This window comes from Elgaria multicarinata, chromosome 9 (genome assembly GCF_023053635.1).
Source record: "Elgaria multicarinata webbii isolate HBS135686 ecotype San Diego chromosome 9, rElgMul1.1.pri, whole genome shotgun sequence".
Classification (NCBI taxonomy): Eukaryota; Metazoa; Chordata; class Lepidosauria; order Squamata; family Anguidae; genus Elgaria; species Elgaria multicarinata.
The window spans coordinates 64,280,219-64,298,670 of NC_086179.1; the positions used below are offsets into that span (position 1 = coordinate 64,280,219).

An 18,452-nucleotide genomic window follows, 5' to 3' on the forward strand; every position below is an offset into this window, starting at 1 on the left:
GAATTCCATAGTTGAACCATGTGCTGTGTGAAGAAGTACTTCTTTCACTTCATGTACATCTTATATAAAACAAATACAATGAAACAATGTGTAAAGGCTAACAGGTAACCCCAACAAGAGATCCAATAACTGAAATACAGTTAGAATGTTGGACTGGAAGGTATTGAGTTTTGAATTCCTGAATAAGTATATTTTTTAAAAAACACAATGACAAGAAAAACAGAGGAGCAAAAAGAAATACATGCTTCTGGTAATATCCTGCTTGTTGACCTTCATCAGGGGCAACAATTAAATGACCAAAATTCTTCATCCACATATTGCAAAGACAGTGACTGGACTCAGACGGCACACCATGGCTAGTTGTGGGTTATTTAACCATGATGAACTGCAGTGCCCACGAGGGTCAGGTTGCATATGCAACTCCTGCTTGGGGGGGTGTCATGTCATGCGAACTCATTGAGCGTAGGTTAAATAACCTACAGTGGGCTGTCATGTCTGAACAGCCCATGGAAAACATCATCCCATATAAAGGTTAACTAAATACATGAACAATACAAATATATCCCCATAAAAATGGACAGTAGCTCTATAGGCCTTTTAATTAGGTCCTTTAAGAAAGTGGTACCTTTAAGAAGATAGTTTATAAGTTGAATAAGTTTGCAAGTTGCCAAAGTTGAATGAAAGTCGTTAGACGTTTGTTTATCAACAGGCTTTAACATAGGACTATTTGTATACAATGTATACATGACTTTTGTGCATATGTTCGAATCCAGTGATTTAACCATATTGACATTTTTGTCATCTTTATTTGCAACTGTTGCCCTTGTTTTATTTGTTGGTAAGCAACACACACACAGCACGGCTTTCCATTACAGTAGATTTCAAGCAACTTCTATACTATGAGAAGTCATCCAGAAGTTCACTCGATATGCTAAGCCATAAGGTTTAGCTGAAAATGCTTAACCACCATGGCTTAGTGTGTCATTTGACCAGGGTCATCCATAGCACTGCAGTGTGTAACACAGACTTTTGTTATAGAGTGCATATACATATGGCTTTATTTACACTGCCGGTCCTATGTCAAGACAGACAACCAACACAGGGAGATGCTCCACTGAAAATCAATAGAAACCATCTTTTTAGCACTACTACCTGGTCAAGTAGGCTTTTGCCTTCAGAAAGTACCACTAAAATAAAATAGTTCTTAAGGTGTTACAGCTCTTTTTGTCTAGCTATCTGCTTTCCAGGTAGAAAATTAAAATAAAGGTGAGGTGATTTATAAATGTACTTTCAGTCAATCCTATTGTGATTTTTATATTGGATATAATTAAAAGAAAATGATTAAAAACTGAATACCAGAAGAGATGACTGAATGTAGAAATTGACTGCAGAAATCAAAATGTAAGAAGAATCATACAAAAGAGCCACATATATTTAAATAATACTTTTATAGAACAAATTCAATAAAAAATCTCTGAATGGTAAGAAGTAATTCTTTCAATAATAGTATTATCCAATGCTGGCAATATACCTTTTAAACACACAGGTTTAGCTCACCGTTAATTAGTTTAGCATTTTACAACCCCCAAAGAAGCACAATGTATCCAACAGAAATGTTCACTTTTCAATGCTGAGAAAAGGCTTCAAAATACCGCTAAAAAATCCCGAGAACATGAAAGTGCAATTGTAAAAGGGAGGAAATAGCTTACCCCTTTTGCAGAGATCGCTTATCTGCTTTCCAATTAGATGCAAACTATTTGGAGACATCAGTGCTTGCACATTATAGGAAAAGAGGAGTATAAAAAAGAGGACAAATTAAATGTAAAGAGCCAAGATAACCTCTGCACAAAAACACTTCATTCTAAAACAATGTTAAAAATGAAATGTACAAGATGCTATGTGTCAGAAAATCATTTTAAATTCTTTTTCCCCACTCCACATTATAGTGTTATTATGAAGGCCCTTGAAAGTTATTAACTTGGAATCAAAGATAACATCTCGGCTAACCCTGCACCAGAATCTCAACAATATTTTCAAGTCTCCCATTTCATCAGAGTAGGGCAGGAATACTCCTGTTGATCACATTTGGGCCTAGTTACATGCCTAACAATCATCACATGCTGATAAGCCATTACACTGTTTTTCATAGCACCTTGGATGGGCTCAAATTCTGGCATCACTTAGTCAAGTGTGCACACAACTTATTCTGGAATACCACTCCTAACTTTTGATCAGACTTTCACCTGAATTTAATAATCTTGGAGGGCCTGATTTGCGATTGTCTATGTATTGCACAACTTATCACTAATTTCATCTGCACGTCTGAGCATCCCTGTGTGCAAATTGCTAGTTTAGGGCCATTAAATCCCTGAAAAGCATTACTGTTGATGGGGATTGGCTATACAAGAGAATAAATTATCACCAAAACATTTCTGAATCTGTAAAATGTGATTTCTTGGAGAGAAAAAGCTGCTCATGAAGCTACCATTAATGACGTTTCAGCTGCACCATTACTGCTAAATGGACATTTAAAACAAAAATTCTATAACTCATAGCAATTCGAATGGGTATGAGTACTGCTCTTAGGGTCTATTAGACAGAAGCCTCTGATCTTGGAAGCTTCCAAGATTCCTATCCCCTGCCTGGCTGCTGCTGGCAGGGTTGGAAGAGCAACAAGAGGTGATTTTCATCTCTCTGTCCTTTAAAAATATTACCACTAGATGGGCCACTGCAGTCATGTTGGCAGGGACAGGTCTGGAGACGTCACAGGATAGAGAGTATCTGGCCTCTCCTCCCTCCCTCCCTCCCCTCCCACCTTTTCTTCTCCCTGTCCAAGGTTGTAGCACTGAATTTATTATTTCTTTCCCTTGGAAGTGGAGCCGCCATGGAGCTTTCCATGTGGGCTGGGAGCGGGGAGGCGGCAGAGATCCAAGGAAGGATTTTCACCTCCAAGGTCTTAGCTCTGTCTATGCAAATGCCTATATCCTAAGTCGCCTCAGACAAAGTCTAGGGGTCATAGGATTGGACCCTTAGTTAATCAAATAATGAATGCTTATCTTACAGTGTCTTCTTTGAAAGAAGAGTTCAAAGGCAAAACACAGGTAAAAAATAGTTATAAAAAAGTTTTTCATTTTAAAGAAGTTATTACAAGAACTTAGCTGTGCACTGTTATGTTTATAAGTAACCGCCACCATCCATGCCTTGGTATATATGGATTGCTCCAATGTTAGTCTACCTTAAGCCTAATTCATTTAAATGGGTCGACTCCAAGTAGAATAGCATTCGATACAGCCCTATGTTTGCGTTAGGTTGTGCTTCAATACAATTTGCAAGATAGGTGAGATATAGACAAAGTTACCAATTAAATTTCCACAGTAAAAGAAATTAAATTGGGAGTGGGGAATGCTAGTTTACAATAATTAGTTTAAAACTATTAGTGTATGAATATTTACTTTCTTTTATGATATATTTTTATGATTAGATTTTGTTGGATTAGAACTCCAACAGTTGGAAAAAATGAAAGACAGTTACAGTAATTATAAAACCTCTAATTTACATGGGTACATTTTTAAACCCATGCTCTAGTTTAGATTTTTAGCGCCCCCCATACCACTCCTCCAGCTTTGTAATTAAATGGATTAAGGCCAGATACTGAAGCCTAAGGAGACAAGAGCAAATCTTTACTCCCACAAATTAAACTCCCTTTATTCCCTTGCAATTAAGATAACTTGCTACAGTTTGGGGAAAGAAATACAATTCAGCATGTTGCTACCACCCAACAGCAAGTGAAAATGACAACATTCATTTAATACCAAGTCAATTAACCAATTTGAATTCAAGAGCCTGCCTGTGTTTGATTTTTAATTAAGGCTGTAAGTTACTCTGAAACTAGTACCAGGTATTTACTGTCATTTCCAAGATGAAACACTGGGTACAATCCTAAATATACTTGGAAATAAGTAGACTGTAAAAAGCCTCTTTTCTTTTCATATATGACTGAGGTGGGTATAACTGCAACGTGAAAGGCTCAAAACATAACAGGAATCCAACAATAAAAAGCAAGGGAATTGGGGCAATTTGGATCAGATATCTCCAATGCAAATGAGCACACAAATCTGTCTCTCAACTACACTATGTCATCATATTTAATGGCTTTTATGAAATTGAGATCCAACTCAGGAACATATTTTAATTAACACCGATGCTGTTCTTGTTTTCTAATGGAGTCTCTTACCCTTAGCTGGTATTATAATTGTTCAGGATAGTGAGCAAAGCGAATATTGCTACAAAAGTAGCAATGTATCTTCAAACAGTAAACTGTTACAAATTTTGAAAAGTTACGAGTCAGTCAAGTTTTCAAGTTCTAAGAGCTTTCACGTCTGCTCATCTTTGGTTCTTCATTATGATCTGACGAGTTTGAAGCCTTGTCCTGTGTCCAATACTGTGGGAAGAAACCAACTCATTTTTAATCTTTTCAAACACCTAAAGCAAGCTTTGCAGACCCAGAAGAGATTGAGACCACAGAACCAGTTTGCCAGATGAACCAGTGGGTACGTGATGCGAGGGAAATACATCATCCAGTGTTTGGCAACATCACTTTCAGATGGCAAATGTAAAGTATAGTCGCTCCACCGTTTTGACACTCCATATGCAGCTTTCACTGTACGCCCCTTTTCAAACCAGCTGATATCACTGTCAGGGTTACAGTTGTATTCAACCCATTCTCTAGTAAAATCACCAAGGTGGGGAGGGTCTGATTCTTCTGGATCTACCACTTTGGCCAATTCTGCTCCTTGAACTGCAATGTACTGGTCACTGACTTTTCTTACTTCTTTAACCCAAGGTAGAGAATTCTCACAGTCTAACACTATAATAAGCCGTGAACAGAAAGTGCCATTCTTTTCTCTCCACCATTCTAGAAGTGTGTCAAGCCTTAAGGCATCACCACCTGTGGGGAAAACAGATATATAATTGTTAAAGAATAATAAACAGTCATAATTAGACCAGTCCTGTGATTTAGTCTTTTAACTCCTTGGAAAATGCACATGACTTTTATATACTTGAGGAACACATTAAATTTCCAAAATATTCTCATGTTCAGATCAACTTCCAGACAGGGATCTTCCACATGAATAGGTTGCTATGCTTGCTGGATTGAAGCTGTGCATGAAGCCACTGAATGGAAGACATGAATTATCAACTCTGATGGTAAAATCAAAATCACCCATCTGTTTCTTTTTTTTTATTATAGCTGGATAAATCATATATTAAGCCGACTGAATACAAGGTATTCAGAAACCATTTTAAAAACAAGCTCCTTGTTGAAAAACATTGTTATTCAACCATTTAAAATGGGTAAGATGCCAGTAGTAGTACTAGACTTTTGTATTCTTGCTAGGGATTTCCATTTTGGACCTAAAAGAAGCAGCACACTTTATAACTAGCAGTTACTGGAGCAGCTATTCAAATCGTTAAGTGGTAACTTTTAATTAGAAGAAGAAATGATTGCTCCAGAACTTTCAGCAATTCTTTTAGGTGTCAGGATATAAAGAAGACAAAAATGCTGAACTGTGTCTCTAAAAAAATCTTATTCAAATAACGCACAAGGTGCTACTGCAGACACTTAGAAACTTGCATGAACAATTTTAATATTTTAAACAATTATCTAACTAAGAGTACAATTCTAAAGTCCTGGGAGAGTATCCAAAGGGCCATAGAATTTTTTGCAGTCCCCTTCCTGAGGCTGTAAAGACTACCATCACCTTGGAAAGGGAGCTCTGCATTTTGATCACCCCACCCTCCAACCACCCCCTTGCAGCCTGTGTGAAAAGAACTAATCAAGCTTTTACCTGTGGTTGCAATAGCAACCTTAGACAGCCTCATAGTGGTCGAAAAGAGTGTTTTGATGGGTGAAGGAGAGGAGCGGCCAGGATCTGTAGAATCCTATGGCCCTCTGTCGCCCACTCCTCCCCACCACCAGTAAGTCAGCTAGGCAGGCTCAGAGGCTCATCCAGCTGGATTTTTGAGGGTGGGAAGAACAGGATGCATAATCACCTCCATTCTCCTCCTGCACTGCTGGCAACAGTTTGGCAGGGCCTAGGATTTTCGGTAACCTCCAAATTTGGAGGCTTCTGTCTCATGGGCAGCAATTTCACAGAAGTGCACTCTAAACGAACTGCAAATCTCCTTTCATTCCACTGGTGGAGTAAAGTTGTCAAAACATAAAGGTTCTAGGGCTAGCAGAATCTGGGTATAATATACTCTTTGTAATCCAGGTTGGGGGGGGGGAAATGCTAACTCTTACAGGAACTTCTGAGCCCAATTAAGGAAGGATACCTGAAGAACACATCACGTTTTCTAAAATCACTTACTATGAGCAGAACTTCCAAGCAAGGTTTTTCTATTTGATTCATCCAAGTGATGTAATTCGAAGGAGGATTCATTGTTATGCACAAAAATGGCAATTAAGCAGGCAGTACCAATAATACAAAGCTTTATTGCCCAGACCTTATTTCTACATTCAGACAGTGAACTCAACTTTCCAAGCTGTTTTGGTGCTCATGATTTATGTATGACTACTTAGCAGTTCATTTTACATACCGCTGTGAAACTACCAAGCCTCCAACAATGAAATAACATCATTAAACAACTCAAATACAGTAAACTTTCCTTAAAGATGTCATTAGAGCCCACAGACTAGACTGATGTGCTACATAGAATAATTCTTCAGAAGAATTAATACAAACAGTAACTGGTTGTTTATAGATTCATTTTTGTCATTGCTTATTAATTTTCTTCCCACTGCTGGAAGAGTGGCAAAAGCCCAGTGCTAATTACTTAGCCAGGCACTGGGGAGAAGAACATGAGTGGCAAAGATGGAGGCAAGGCAGAGGAGGTGGTATCTAATATTTTCCAGGTAAGTACAGCAGGGAAACAAAGAAGATACAACTCCCACGGCCTCCAATGTGTGTATGTGTATATATGTATCCTTCCCTAACTCGGTGCCTTCCAAATGCTTTGGACTACAATTCCCATCAGCCGTAGCCAGCATGGCTAATAGTCAGGGATTATGTACATTCAAGTCCAAAACCTCTGGAAGGCACCAGGCTGGGGAAGACTGTAGTAATGCACTGAGTTTGGGAAACAGGATGAACTTGAAATCCTAGTATGGGACAGTGAGAGCCAGTGTGGTATAGTGATTAGTGTGTTGAACTGGGATTCAGAAGATCTGGGTTCTAGTCCCTCTTGGGCATGGAAGCTCACTGGGTGAGACTGGGTCACAGTCCCTCAGCCCAACTTGCCTCACAGGGTTATGTATGCCGCCTTGGGTTCTTTGGAGGAAAAAGGTGGGATATAAATATTTAATAAATAAATAAATAAAATATGAGCTGCTAGGTATCACTATCAGATGAGATGAAACTAATTACTGAAATGTAGTAATTAAAGGGTGTACCTTGTAGAACAAACCCAATAGAAAGGGAAAAGTGTCATGTGTAAATAATATATAAACCTGCATGGGAATGCATGAAGCACAGAATTGAAAGCATCTGGGTAAACTTAGAGAGACTAAGATGCAAAATGTCAGTTGCTATTATTGTTGAGTGGATCCACAGCAGCTCAAAAAGTGTTCATTAAAGGCTCTGCATCAACCTGGAGGGAAATCTTGGGCAGAATGTTATAAATTACCTGGATGAGGGTGCAGGGGCAATGCTTGTCAGATCTGCACATGATAGAAAGCTGGAAGGAATGGCTAACACTAGAAGACGGAATCAAGACCCAAAGGGATCTTGACAGGCTGAAATACTGCCCCCAAACTAATGAGAGCAAAAACTAAAGGCATTAAAGTACAAAATAATAATAATCAAAAAGCATGAGTATAAGATCGGGGAGAGTAGGCTTGGCAGCTTTACATGAGCCAACAGTGCAATGCAGTTGGTACAAGCCAGTGTGGTCTAGCGGCTAAAGTGTTGGACTGGGAGTCGGGAGATCCAGGTTCTAGTCCCCACTCAGCCATGGAAACCCACTGGGTGACTTTGGACCAGTCACAGACTCTCAGCCCAACCTATTTCACAGGGTTGATGTTGTGAGGATAAAATGGAGAAGAGGAGGATTATGTACACCACCTTGGGTTCCTTGAGAGGAAAAAAGGTAGGATAAAAATGCAATAATATTAAATAAATAAATAAATAAATAAATAGAAGCTAATACAGTCTTAAGCTGCCTTAATAGAAACATGGTGTTCAGATCATGGGAAGCAGTTGTCCTGCTGTATTCTATGCCTATCAGGCTACATTTGGGGAAATGTATCCAGCTCTGGCACAACATTTTAAAAAGGATAGTTTATTCTCCCAGCATTTTAACAGTCAATAAATACATTTTAACTTGGTGTTTTAAATTTGTAATTTTGCATTGCTGCTGTTTTTATCTGGTTGAGCTTTTATATTGTATTTTATATTATGGTTTTATACTGTTGTTTTATACTTTGAATGTTTTAATTTTTGTGAACCAGCTATTGGGCGGTATAGAAATGTAATAAATAAATATTGACAAACTGGAGTACATCCAGAGAAAGGCAACCAGGGTGGTGAGTGTTCCAGAAAGCAATTCCTAGGAGAAACATTTGGAAAAGCTGGATATTTCTAGCCAGAAGAGAAGATTAAGGGGAAACATGACAGCAATCCTCAAATATCTAAAAGGTTCTCATTCAGAATGAGTGAAAACTGCAGGGAAGCAAATTTCAGCTAAAGATTAGAACTGTTCCACAATGGAACAGACTGCCTTGGGAAGTGGTAGATTCTTCTTCACTGGCGGCATTTAAGCAGAGGCTGGACAGCTATTTGTTCGAAATGCTGTAGGTGCATCCTGCATTAAAGAGGGGGGCTGGACTAGATGACCTCCAAGTCACCTTCCAAAGCTACGATTCTGTAGATGTTGGAGAACGATATACTGGCTTGAATCTAAATAACTGTATGCACACTGGAGGTCTCTCACCCTCTCCCTTATGTAGCCCTTTGTATACCCCTTCGCAACTAGGATTGGGAAGCCCTCCAAACTGGTACATGATGGAGTGTAGAGACCGTAGTTGAAGGTTCAGAGGAAACGGCAACAATTCACATGTAGTGCACTTTAAATCTATACCATTAATGATTGTGTGTTGCATCTATCACAGGGGAATATATATAGTCTGATAAACAATAAACATCTATGTTTATCAGATGCTCTTCAGTTCTGTATTCTGGTTGCATTCAATAAGCAGGGACAAACTACATACTAGGGTTTCCATCATGAAAGCTAAGCACCCTGATCCAAAATCAATGTGTCACAAGTGTCCTTTTTCCTCTTACGGCTGTGCTGTACTTCCTTTAATGAAAATGTTGTTCTAGTGCCTAAATGCAGGCTTCACTTGTGACTTTCTCAAGGAACCTCCGCCTCTGCCTTTGTCATTACTTTCAGTTTGACATTTCCAATAGTCACTTTGAATTTTGTATTAAGGCTTTTCAGACAGCAACAACAGCAGCCTGCAGTGTTTTTAGTCAGCTACGACAAACTGAAGTTGTGACAATAATCTTGCACTCCTTTGCATTTTCCATCTTTGACTCTTGTATAATGGAGAACAGCTTAGATTCTTCAGTTATATCAATGCAATCCTAGTTGCTTAATGCACTTGTGAAGATGAAACAGCCTGAAATTGTAGAACACAAATGATCCACATGAAAGCAAAACAAAGAATATATCTCACTGTGAGTTGTGTATGCTGGTATGGCAGGCAGGAAAGTCCTTCTAAACCACTAATAAGGGGAACATTCAAAGGATTTTTGTATGTGTATTTCAAATGACTAGCTTGTACAGTGATTTTTCAAAAGGAAAATTATTATTTTAGGTAGTTAATTGTATGAAAAGTTGCAGCACTTTAGATCCCATGTCTGTAAAAGGGGCTAATAAATATTTTCAACTCCCTCCCTTTCCACACACTACGTGGCAGATGTAGCAATAAGGATTCAAATATGTGCACCAATTAATTCATAAATATGAAGTATTTTACCTTTATCTTTAATACTATAAACTATTAAGGATAAATAGAAAGAAGCTGTACGCATAATTGCAAGAGGATAAAGAAATAAGCTGTACTCATAAATGCAAGAAAAGATAGTTAAAAGTTTTAAATGCTAGTTACCTGCAAGTGCCCATTCCCCAGAACTGTGAGAATGGCCACTGTAATATAACACATAGGTATCATGCCTGGGCCCATCAGGTGTCCGAAGTTCAAGAAAAGATTTCAGTTTAGAATGGAGTGTATCAAAAGAAAGCCCACTTGTGGAATAGTCACAGCCATAAGTCTCAATCATATGATACGCAAAGAACCTTTGGATGGCATTGAGCATGCCTGTTGATCTCAAATTTAGTTCTTGTACATGTTCAGGTGGAAGCAACGTTGGTTGGCCATCAGGACTAGAGGAAGAAAACACAGGAAAACATTACCATCCATGAGCTTCTGCCATTAATGGAAGTTGCTTTATAATAGTTGATTCACTATGCAGAGTTGAATCTTGAGCTACTTTACCACTGTGATGACTTATATTTTAAAAATAGAATTTTGAATTGCAAATGCCTTAGAATAGAACTCTAAGCCACTGAGCAGACAGCATATGCAATGGACATAGGCTTGGCTCTCCTCAAGATGGGAAACGTTTCTCTCTAAACACAATAATGTGTGTCACTATCTTTTTCCAAGTTACCATCCAGCTTCCACTAGTTTTGCAGTAGGATCCATCACTGATCAAGAAGCTGTCAAAATTTCAAAACGCTCCCATCAAACGTATTAGATGGCTTAAAAGAGGTTTCAGCTATGTCAGAATACGACAAATGTACTAATGACAGATGTGCTTGCTACCAGGGTAATTTAAATGACAAACAGTTACATCTCTATGCATGCTACAAGTATGTTACATTTAGCTTTTTAGAGTTCCATTAGGAAAAAGAAAGAGAAAAGGTTCATGCAAATCTAGTCAACAAATTAGTATTGGTGAGACATAAGCTGAGGCGGATGCACCAAATAACAGTTAATTAACAGTTAGAAATTAACTTGTAGGGATCATATCAGGATACCTGCAGAAATTGGTAGGAATCACAACTGCATAGCCAACACATGTTCCTCCCAAACAGTTTCCAAGTTCATGAAATAACCCATGAGCCATGGATTCAAGAGGCAAGACAATCAGAAACACACTCATGAAAATTCCATTGGATTTCTACAATAAAAGAGATGCATTTATTTAGTTACATTACAGCAGTTTGTAACTATAAATAGGAAAAATAATTTAGAAGTTTCCTCAACCATCCTAAACAGATATCAAATCTAATTTTATACTGAAAATCAAGATACAAATCTCACAATAAAAACCTTATTGCAATACACAACTTTGTGACTATGGCAACAACTAAATTCCTGACTCCTATAAGCATAATTTGAAATGCAATGGTCTCCAATGATACCCTTCACTCCTAAAGGGAAAAGCAAAGGTCTGAACTTGAAAACAATGCTGTACACCTGGGGTAGGTAACCTTTTGGGCCCATGGGCACATTTGAAAATTTGAGAGACTGTCCTGTCATGGGTGGGCATGGCTAGTCAGAAAGGACTAACAACTTGCCTAGAAGCAATTCATGGGAAATTAAGATAGCAGCAGTTATAGGTACCACCAATCTGAAGCATTCCAGCTGCAAGTAAGAAAAGATCAAGACATTTTAAAATAAAATGTGGGAGGAGCAGGTTGCCTCTTACTGGTCATCAAGGAAGGTGTCTGGGGGCACACTGGTGCCTAGACAATGAAAATCCCACTCACTAGACTCAGCAATAGACCATCCAGTCTCTACTTATGTTCACGGATTCAAACTTTTGTAAACCACCCAGAGAGCTTCGGCTATGGGGCAGTATATAAATTTAATAAATAAATAAATACTGATAGGGTCCTCGTTGAGTCTATGCATTGAACACATATATAGATAATGTTCCAGAGGCCATAGACTCCTTGCCAGTGGTGGGTGGAGTTTACACATAGTATCTGAGGGGGCTCTGAAATCTCTCTCTCTCTCTCTCTCTCTCTCTCACACACACACACACACACACACACAGCAGAAGTCTCATGATAACAGGTGTTTTGAAATGTGTTCCTGTATTTTACAGCTGATCCCATAGGACACTACTGGGTGTGACCACATTCTAGCAATGTAGCTAACTTCCAAACTATCATACAAATGCAATTTTTGGTAATGTTGCTTCCAGCCTAAAGTAACATCACCTGAGGTCTTCACTGTACTACAGAAAACTGTGAACAATTTGTAGTCCAGGTAAGCCACTATTGAACAGAAAAAGTCTCCAAATGGAATAATTTGTTTTATATGTTCAGTGACAGCTATACATCTCTAGTATAGTATTTACATAACAGAAACTTTGGAAGGTAATCCCCCCACCGCAAAAAGGACAACAAAGGGAGATATAAAAGCATTATAACATACCTGCCAACATACAGCACCTAAAACTGCTGTTGCAAGAAGGCTGAAAAAAACAAGTTGCTCTGAAATTAAACAAAAATGACGCATTCCTTTAGATGCCATAACTCTATCAAGGCTGTTGTTCTCTGCCCTATGTGTATAATAGATTTTGTGACAGTCATTTAATTTTGTATGAAATCCCCAGAGAGTTATGAGAAAAATTACATGGCAGACTATCCAGAAAATGCCAAAAATGGAAAAACCTGGTATCACAAAATACCAGAGATCCAAATCACCTAGTTTAAAGGCTGATAAAATGAAAGAAATAAGTTCAATAAGCCCAACGAAGATGACTGAAAACCTTCGGCACACTCTACCACGATAGAGATAGGGTTTCCAACGTTCTGTAACTGAAAGTCCACTGAAGTAAACGTCAAGAAGAGGGTCTGTTATTAGACAGCTAAAAAAACATCCCAAGGCGAATGGATTTGCCGATATAAGTAAGGATGGAAAAAATAATAAAGAGGCAAGGACTCCAAAGATTACCAAATTTGGAATTGCCAGGAAAGATTTCATCCGCAAATCAATAATCAGCATTGCCAAAGCCAAAACCAACAAGATAATACTCATGGACTTCTCTACCAGCATAGTTGTGCTAGCGATTGCAAATCCAACCAGCTCGAGAAATTCAACTGATGTCAGCAAAGTGGGTCGATAATGAACACAGCCGCATATCCTTTGCACCAAAGCATATAATATTCTTATAATTATTGAGGAAAGCAGCAGATATTTGGTTGCTTCTTCTTTCACATCATTTTTAAAAGCATTATTGTCCAGAAAACAGAGAAGGCCAAGTAAAAATCCAAACCAGAGGTTAGAGAGACTTAAACTTGCTGCTTCCATTGAAAAATAGTAGTAAAGTATACTAGCAATTCCAAGAACAAAAAGGCCCAGAATAAAGATTACAAGTATTAATGCATCTGCAGTCTTCTCCCACCTGACATAAAGGCCCATACATATTGCAACTAATAAATTAATTCTGGCTAAATAGCCCAGGTACCGGACAGATGAATGCATGTTTACTTCTCGGTTGGCTTCTTCCAGTCTTGTCATTGCTGCATAGAGACAGTGGCTAACACAGTAACGCAATGACCTGCACATGTAAACTGACTAATAGGGATTGTATCCACAAAAAATAATTGTCTGAATTTCCTCCAAGAAATGTGATGCAGACTTCTCAAGTATTGCTTCATCAGCAAATGCTAGGGATTACTGAAATCCTGAAAGAACAAACACAATAATTTCAAATTACACATTTTAAATCAAATGTACAGATACAATAAACCCGCATGCCTGTACATTATACACAATTTTTATATTTTAATTTTTTGGTACAATGTAAAATTGACAGTAATGTACAGAATGTACAGATCTGGTTTAAAGAGATCAAATGAATTCACAAGAAGCATTTACTTTAGATTCTGAATCAGAAAAAAATAGTATTTTAATTTTTTTGGAATACGAAGCTGAATAGCAAAGTTGGTTTGAAAGAAATTAGCTACATTAGTCGTAGCAGTAGCAATATGCAACTGCTGCACATGAAGTTGACTTGCAGGTGTCAAACAAAGAATTTTCTCATTTTTACAATTGCTACATTATATTTTATTACATTGTATTAACATTTATTTCAGATACTTCACGTTATATTAAACAGTTGAACTAATTGAACAGTAGTGCTAAGTTACTTGGGAACAATGTAGGAATGCAGAACTCCATTTATTTATTTATAAAATGACACTCATATCTAGTTCTCTTTCATACTATTGCTTCTATTTTTTCAGCCTTTAAAAAGAAAAAAGACATTGCAGCTCCAGAGCTTTCTAAATAAAATTATTTGTATTCATTATAGTCTGATTTTAGGACAGGTTTTGGAATGAAAACTACCTTGGTCACCTGGTGGATAACGAATACTAGGCGATAGACAGGGGGAATATTACTTTGATGATTCTCCTGGATCTCTCTGCAGCTTTTGACATCAGCCATAGAAGCCTCCTGGACTGTCTGACCAGGATTAAGATATATGATACTGCTCTTCAGTGGTTTTCTTCCAATCTGGAAGGCCTGACCCAGAAAGTGATAGTTGGAGATGGCCGTTCTATCCCATCACATTTTATCTGTTGAGTACCACAAGCTTCTATCTTTGTCTCCCAGTGGAAGTGCTAAACCAATTTTTGGAGTCAGTTCAAGGTGTGGATGGTATTAACAAGGTGAAGCTTGATCCGGATAAGACAGAGATACTATTAGTCAAGAATATTTGTGATCTAGGTGAGGTGGTTCAATCTATTATAAATAAATTACACTCCCTTTGAAGGAGCTGATACATAGCTTGGTTAATACTACTAGCTCATTACTTTTCCTAGATTCTCAGGGGGTGGCAGTTGCTAGGAGTGCCTTTTATCAGTTTTGACCAATACACCAGGCATAGGGCGTAGAATAAATATATTTTGCTTATTACACCTTGTAAGTTTTTCTCAAGTTCATATCTCTTCATGTTTTTCCCCTTTTATTATTCCTTATCAGCTGGTAAAACATTCTATAGATACTTGTTTAATTTATTCATTTTCTCTTTTTAACCCACCCACCATAAGATTCATTTATTTCAGCAATCCTGTATCCAATTGGGGGGTTGTTTTTGCCTTCTCTTTCACTTTTTAGCTTTAGTTTAATGTTGGAGGGTGGATTTTGTATTTTTAGGTGTTACCCAGGAGTTTTGGGGAGACACCTCACAATTAATAAGTATTACAAACAATACATATTAAATATTATACATTACCTTTTCCAGTGCTACAACCACATAGGGGCCCTTAATGCATTGATTTCTATGTCACCACTAAGAAACATCTGATAAAGTTTACCTGCCAACTGCCAAGAAGTTAGTTTATGGAAAACTACTCACAAGCGGAGCTTTGTGAAGAATAACTCTATCTCAATTTATGTTGTTTATTACACTTAAAGATAATCAGGAGCAAGTTTAATCTATGCTACCGCTTTACCTCTTTATCGCTTATCTCTTCAAGGAGTCATTTAAAAAGGTGAAGCCTGAGACCAGGAGATACTGAATTAGGACAGCTCTTGTGAGAACGTATGTAAACTCAGTCTTACCAAAACAAGAAGCATAGGTTGGCGTGTTGGTCCATTAAACCCCCCACCTCCCAAATCAGTATTTTTGTGTTTTTTAAAGCATGGAGAATCAGCCATCATCATTTCTTTGTCCTAGCAGCTCTTGGTGCAATGTGAAACCTGTATAGCACCTAAGAGACTAGTCTAATTAAACTTGCACAACTCCTCCAACATTCTTTCTTAAGGCTTTTACAAACGGAAAACGTTGTCGTGTTAACATCGTGTCCAACTTCCTCTTTCCTCGGCCCTCCTCCCCGTCCCTTTTGTTTAACACTCAGCTTGATGAAGAGTTCTAGAAAATTTGCTCACTTTATCTTGCGATATTTTGGCAGGTTGAAAATATCGATGGTTGATTTTGGAAGATTATTAGAGAGCCTTTTTTATCATCATCATCATCATCATCATCATCATCATCATCATCATCATCATCTGCCTTTCCAAGACACAGCGAAGAACTTGAAGCTACTAGCTTGGCTTGGGAAAAGCACTGACTTTTATACTGCAACTTGTATGTCCTTAGGAAATTAGAGATGTCGTTTAAAGTCGGGCAGAGGGTCAGGATACGACCTGGGCGTACCCTCCTGTTCATTGATGGGGAAAAGACAAGCACGTCCGGCTGGCTGTCTGGCTGCCCCAAAGAGGCAACGCGAGCTTCCCCCCTTACTCCGAGTATACCTCTTAACAACACTCCGTTATTTCCTGCATGCATTGGCCTAGTCCTTTGGCGAAGGGGGAACCGGGGCAAGCGAGCACCAGTTGAGAAGGGAAAGGCCCGGGCTGGAGAGAGACACACAGGCAGACAAGCGGCCGGGCGGGAACCACTCACCACTTGTAGCCGGGGCTGGGCAAATAACGCACTTCTGAGAGAAAACCGAAGTGAGGGAGGCCGAAGTCTCTCGGCTGGTTGAAGTTCTGCTCCCTTTTGCAATTGACAACCAAGCCCTGGTGATTGTCACGATTAGTAGTCCCCTCCCCACCGTTTCGCTTGACTTTCCTCGTAACTCACCGTGTACCGTTTCCTCCGAAAACTTCCCCTCCCGCCGCCATTTTAGCACTTCCTGCTCAATGTTCCGGCCGGGTACGGGGAGCGCGAGGGCTCAAATAGCGCACAGCTCGGCGCCTTGGAAGGAGGAGGAGGAGGAGGAGGGGGCGACTAATTGCCCCGGACGAAGAATCCTAGCCGCGAGAGCAGCAGGAGCCGGGCGGTGGAGCTTCGAAGTGACTTCTCTCGGGGGAGGCTAGAGTCAACCGCGGCGTCGCTCTTCTAGAGGGGACACCCCGGCACGCAAACCCCACGTTAATCCTGTGGAAGGGGGTGCTTTTAAATGCCCTTTCGCGTCGTCGCTCTGCCCCTCCGGACAGGCGTTGCTCGCTGGCCCCGAAAGGCAGCCTGTTTTTGCAAGGCATAAAACAGAGCCGGGGGAGAAGTTGGGAGGGTTTGTTTTGAAATGCTCTCTCTTCCCAGACGCAATGCAAAGGGGGCTGGGTGCGTTGCATTTGGAACGCGCCTCACGGCGTTTATTATAATCGAGGTGCTACTCCAGAGCGCGTTCTGATTCAGACTCCCTCAGGCTCAGGGATTTGCACATGGACAGATTCCCTTTCTCCCCGAGAGCAAAAAGTGGTTACGGAGCAAAAGGACGTACTTCATAGGAAGCCCCCCCCCCCCTTCATGAAGGAAATACGCTCTACACATAATCTCATCCAATATCTGGAAAAGGCATGGTAGTATACTGTGCGCAACTCCACAGGGCATTTAACAGCTCTTCTCCCCACACTGGGCCTATTCAGACCAAACGCTAAGCAATGCTACTAAGCATTTTGCAGCAACTGGTTAGGGAGAGTGCTTAAACCGGGGTTATGTAGCCACCACTGTTAGGAATGATTCATACAACGCCAAGCCATAACGTTTAGCTCAAAATGCTGAACCACCATAGCTTAGCACAGCGGTTCTCAACCTGTGGGTCGGGACCCCTTTGGGGGTCGAACGACCCTTTCACAGGGGTCACCTAAGACCATCGGAAAACACATATTTCCGATGGTCTTAGGAACCGAGACATTTCATTTATTTGTAATTAGAAATAAATATTTCACAATATATAATTACATATTGTTTTTGTGGTCACTATGCTTTAATTATGTTCAATTAGTAACAATGAAAATACATCCTGCATATCAGATATTTACATTACGATTCATAACAGTAGCAAAATTACAGTTATGAAGTAGCAACGAAAATAATTTTATGGTTGGGGGTCACCACAACATGAGGAACTGTATTAAAGGGTTGCGGCATTAGGAAGGTTGAGAACCACTTAGCATGTCATCTTGTCATCTGAAAGGGGTCAATAAGTTACAGCACACTTCCAGTTGTGTTTAATTGGAAGCCCCAGGGCCAGCTCTAGAGTGACAGGGTTGGACATTGGCTATTGGTCCCAAAAACAGCAGCAGTCTTAAACACTAACAGTGCTATTATTGTCACTTTGCAGAGTATTTAAAAATATGTAGCAGATACAGTCTAAGAGAATGTTTGCATATCTTGCCTCTTCCTGGTTAGAGGAGCCCCACACAGATTGTCACACCTGAGGGATCTTCAAATCAAGCCAATACATGTGTTGGCTAATTTAATTAGATTAGGTAAGGATGCTTGAGACTAACTTTACCACTGAAGCCAATGCATGTCCCATTGTGTTCAGTAAGATTTCAATTATATTGTTACTTGCGAAATGTAGGTTTAGCATGTATGTAGACAGCTCATGCATCCACCCCTTTAGCAGAAAAA

General features: G+C 39.4%; 1 protein-coding gene across 2 annotated transcripts; it reads right to left on the reverse strand.

Moving 5' to 3' along the window:
• Positions 1 to 1,431: 1,431 nt before the first annotated feature.
• On the reverse strand, positions 1,432 to 16,723 carry TMEM168 (transmembrane protein 168). 2 transcript variants are annotated; one of them, XM_063134029.1, is made up of 5 exons: positions 16,677 to 16,723; positions 12,515 to 13,770; positions 11,107 to 11,249; positions 10,175 to 10,449; positions 1,432 to 4,948 (listed from the first exon to the last, which is right to left on the reverse strand). In XM_063134029.1, the coding sequence occupies exons 2-5, from the start codon at positions 13,649 to 13,651 to the stop codon at positions 4,401 to 4,403; spliced, it is 2,103 nt and encodes a 700-aa protein (XP_062990099.1). In that variant the 5' UTR covers positions 13,652 to 13,770; positions 16,677 to 16,723; the 3' UTR covers positions 1,432 to 4,400. The 2 variants fall into 2 exon arrangements, with proteins under 2 accessions (XP_062990099.1, XP_062990098.1); XM_063134028.1 differs by lacking the exon at positions 16,677 to 16,723 and adding an exon at positions 14,435 to 14,592.
• Between the last annotated feature and the right edge of the window lie 1,729 nt (positions 16,724 to 18,452).